Source organism: Piliocolobus tephrosceles, chromosome 7 (genome assembly GCF_002776525.5).
Source record: "Piliocolobus tephrosceles isolate RC106 chromosome 7, ASM277652v3, whole genome shotgun sequence".
NCBI classification, from domain to species: domain Eukaryota; kingdom Metazoa; phylum Chordata; class Mammalia; order Primates; family Cercopithecidae; genus Piliocolobus; species Piliocolobus tephrosceles.
The window spans coordinates 65203451-65208173 of NC_045440.1; the positions used below are offsets into that span (position 1 = coordinate 65203451).

General features: G+C 38.2%; 1 protein-coding gene across 1 annotated transcript; it reads left to right on the forward strand.

The window, feature by feature from the left end:
- Window positions 1-1834: 1834 nt before the first annotated feature.
- Window positions 1835-2830, forward strand: LOC111549221 (elongation factor 1-delta). Its single transcript, XM_023222362.2, has one exon. The coding sequence runs from the start codon at window positions 1905-1907 to the stop codon at window positions 2733-2735; it is 831 nt and encodes a 276-aa protein (XP_023078130.1). The 5' UTR covers window positions 1835-1904; the 3' UTR covers window positions 2736-2830.
- The last annotated feature ends 1893 nt before the right edge of the window (window positions 2831-4723 follow it).

Sequence of the window (4723 nt, forward strand, 5' to 3'; positions counted from 1 at the left end):
TGCATAAGAAAGAAAATACACGAATGTTATACTGATGAGAAAAAGAAAGAACACTTTTCTCCTCCCTGTAAGAATAGGATATTCTTGGTACCTAAGCCTGATCAATATGAAAGAGAAAAGTAAAGACCAATCTCACTCATGAACATAAATGTAAAAGTCTAAAATAAAATACCAAAAAACATAAATCAAGCAATATCAAAAGATAATGTACCATTACTATGCTGGATTTATCCCAGAAATGCAAATATGTTTAATACTAAAAATATAAATTGATGTAATTAATCATATTAATACATTATTAGAGAGACTTCATATGATCATCTTAGTAGATGCAGAAAAAGCATTTGATAAAATCCAACATTCATTTCATGATTTAAAAAGCTTAGAAACACTTGCAAAATTGGGAATAGAGTAACACTTCCTTACCTTGATAAATACTGGCTCCCAAAACCTATACCTCTGTAGTAAGCCTTATGGCATAGTAACCTATAGTATAGTAAATCTCTATAGCAAATCTATGCAGTAAAATTTTAGTGGTAAAAATAAGAAACAGGTAAAAGATGCCTTCTTCTACCACATCTATTCAACATTATACTGACAACCATAAACAGTACAGTAGGTAAGAAAATAAATGAAATACATAAGAATTAGAAAGAAGAACCAGGACTGTTTTCTGTTACATACAGATGATGTGAATGTCTAGATAACTATTTAGAATTAATGGGAAAGATTAGTAGATTTCTAAATTTTAAAAAATCAACAAAAAAGATCAATTGTATTTCTATATATCAGAAACAGCTAGAAAATGTAATTTTTTAAAAATACATCAATTACTCTATGATGAAAAAGTATAAAATAGCAAGAAATAAATTTAACAAAGTTTGCATAATAAGTTCTTGGAGAATATTTGAAAATTTTTTGGTCACTAAAGAAGACAAATAATTAGAGAGATAAACATTGTGTTCATTTATTGGAAGACTAGTCCAAAGATTCCAAAGTGATTTATAAATTCAATTGTATTTCCAATATTTGATGTTTTTATTAAAATGGACAATTCAATTGTATTTCCAATATTTGATGTTTTTATTAAAATGGACCATTAACTTATATCTCACACAAAAATGCAAGCTACATTCAATTACAGGTACATTAAAGATGTAAATGTAATGAACAAGGCAATAAAACTTATAGAAACAATATAGAAAAATAACTTTATGGCATCACAGTAAAGGATAATTTATTCAGCAAGGGGAAAAAACACAAGCTACAAAGGGAATGATTGATTAATTTGACTTCACTTAAATTAAGAATTTCTGTCTTTAAAACAACATAAAGAAACTGATGTATTCCAAAAAGTGACGTCCCAAGGTGCTATATGGGCTGCTAGTGGCTGGCTAAGGTCGTTTATGTATCCAACTTTTGGAGAATATGTAAATGACCTTAGCCAACCACTAACAGCCCATATAGCACCTTTGGCAAATTAGGAAAGGCATCATTCCTTAATTTTTTTTTTTTTTTTTGTTAGTATCATTTTGCAGAACTTGAACAGTTCTAATTGGGAAGTCTTCCAATGCCTCAGTAGACGTAATCTCTGGCTTCACATCCCTACATCCCATACTCTCATGGATACACACTCTTGCCTTCAACCAGATTATGGGACACACATACCAGCAATACACACACTTCATGCCCTCTTTTGACCTCCAGATGAGGCCATGATTTCAGGCAGAAGTAGAAACCAAGCCTCCAAAATTGGAGACAGCTTATAAAAACAACTGAAATGGATTAAAAACTTAACTGGAAAATCTGAAACTGTAAAACTGCAAGAATACCTTTCCTCAGGCATCCCGCGTCCGCCGATTCCTCCTCCCTGGTCGCCGCGTCCTTGGCTGGCAGTCAGAAAAATGGCTACAAACTTCCTAGTACATGAGAAGATCTGGTTTGACAAATTCAAATATGACGATGCAGAAAGGAGATTCTACGAGCAGATGAATGGGCCTGTGGCCGGTGCCTCCCGCCAGGAGAATGGCGTCAGCGTTGCGAGAGCCAGAGAGAACATCCAGAAATCCCTGGCCGGAACCTCAGGCCCAGGGGCCTCCAGCGGCGCCTGCGCAGACCACAGCGAGCTCCTAGTCCGGATCGCCAGTCGGAAAGTGAAGAATCAGAGCCTGCGGGGGGTGGTACAGGAGCTGCAGCAGGCCATCTCCAAGCTGGAGGCCCGGCTGAACGTGCTGGAGAAGAGCTCTCCTGGCCACCGGGCCACGGCCCCGCAGACCCAGCATGTGTCTCCCATGCGCCAAGTGGAGCCCCCGGCCAAGAAGCCAGCCACACCAGCAGAGGATGACGAGGATGATGACATTGACCTGTTTGGCAGCGACAATGAGGAGGAGGACAAGGAGGCGGCACAGCTGCGGGAGGAGCGGCTGCGGCAGTACGCGGAGAGGAAGGCCAAGAAGCCTGCACTGGTGGCCAAGTCCTCTATCCTGCTGGATGTCAAGCCTTGGGACGATGAGACAAACATGGCCCAGCTGGAGGCCTGTGTGCGCTCTGTCCAGCTGGACGGGCTGGTCTGGGGGGCCTCCAAGCTGGTGCCCGTGGGCTACGGTATCCGGAAGCTGCAGATTCAGTGTGTGGTGGAGGACGACAAGGTGGGGACGGACTTGCTGGAGGAGGAGATCACCAAGTTTGAGGAGCACGTGCAGAGTGTCGATATCGCAGCTTTCAACAAGATCTGAAGCCTGAGTGTGTGTGTGTGCGCGCGTGCGTGAGGCCCTGCCATGATTAAAGACTGAGACTGGCAAAAAAAAAAAAAAAAAAAAAAAAAAAAAAACTGCAAGAATAAAATAAGAAAAAAGCTCCATGTTATTAATCTAGACAATTTTTTTTTTAGCTATGACCCCAAAAGCACAGGCAACAAAAGCAAAAATAGAACGTTTCAGCACAGCAAAGGAAACAATCAACAGTGTGAAGGGACGATCTATGAAATGAGATAAAATATTTGTAAACTGTACATCTGATGAAGGGTTAATATGCAAAATACCTAAGGAACTCAAACAATTCAATAACAGTGAAACAAAAAATCCGATTAAAAGATGGCAAAGGACCTGAATAAACGTTTTTCAGAAGAAGACACACACAGGGCCAACAGTTATATGAAAAAATGTTCAACATTACTAATCATTAGGGAAATGAAAATTGAAACCACAAAAGTATCACTTCACACCTGTTAGATTGCCTATTATCAAAAAGGTAAAAAAATAACAAATACTGGCAAGAATGTGAAGAAACGGGAACCTTTGTACACAGTTGGCGGGAATGTAAATTGGATTTACGGAAAACAGTATGGAGGTTTCTCAAAAAATTAAAAACAGAATGACCATATGATACAGCAATCTCACTACTGGTTATATATCCAAGGGAAATTAGATCAGTATGTCAAAGTGATATCTGCATGCCCATGTCCATGGCAGCATGATTCACAATAACCAAGATATGGAATCAATTTAAATGTCCATCAACAGATAAATAGATTTTTAAAATATGGTATGTATACACAATAATTACTGTTCAGCCTTTCCTGTCATTTACAACAACATGGATAAACCTGAAGGATGTTACGTTAAATGTAATGTGCCAGGCACAAAAATACAAATATTGCATGATCTCACCTATATGTGGAATCTAAAAGAGTTGAACTCAGAAGCAGAGAGTAGAATGTTGGTTACTAGGAAAGTAGAATGCGGTGTGGTGGGATGGGGTGAATTGAGGAAGTGTTGGTCAAAGGATACAAAACTTCAGTTACACAGAAGAAATAAACTCAAGAATTTATTGTACAACTTGTTGACTATAGTTAATAATAATGCATCGTATACTTGAAAATTGCTGAGAATCAATTTTTCATGTTCTCACCATAACAAAATGAGGGTAAGAGGTAATGCATATGCTAGTTAGCTTGATTTAACCATTCCTCAATGTCTAAATACATATTTTCAAAACATCATTTTGTATACAATAAATATAAATAATATTTATTTGTCCATTAAAAATTTTAAACAATAGTGAAAACTGGCTATAATGGAGTATAAGTAGGCCTAAACAGAGGCATGCAAATTGAATTGAGTCATAACAGGAATACACTGAATGATGGACTCCAACAGGGGCAGGAAGGGGAGACTTCCATGATAGAATTGGATCTCAGAGGATAAGAATTTTCAATCGTATTCCAGATTCAGGGAACACTATGAATAAAGACATAGTTCTGAGAAAATTAGAAAAATTATGAGTAGTTGAGCATGATGTTGTGTACAGTGGGTAGAAGACTAGTTGACAGGGGTGCTGGGAAGGTGATTTATAGCCAGATGATTAAGTGTCTGAGTGAAAAAAATTTAGAGCCAAAGGAGACATATTGATCCTGAGGTAAAGATGTGGACAATAGTTTTAAGCAAATGCCTACCGAGCCTAGTACAACCGTAGGCACAATTGTAGGCAAAAATGTATGAACAGGATTTGCTTTTATTGGTTTTGGAAGAAAAGCAGAATGTGGAAATTTTAAGGCCCGCAGACACTATTGATATCTGTCCCATTTCACACACATGCTGACTTTAAGGGCCTGTGTCTCTGAGCTTCTCTGACTGAGAACTTCCTCTAGTGCTACAAGTACTTATGCAGTTCATGAGCAGGGCTGCCTAGATGTGAAAGATTTAATGCCACGGGGCAAACTTCA

Bases quoted from the DNA above. Each gene is read 5' to 3' on its own strand.
- LOC111549221 (XM_023222362.2), top strand. From the start codon at position 1,905: ATGGCTACAAACTTCCTAGTACATGAGAAGATCTGGTTTGACAAATTC.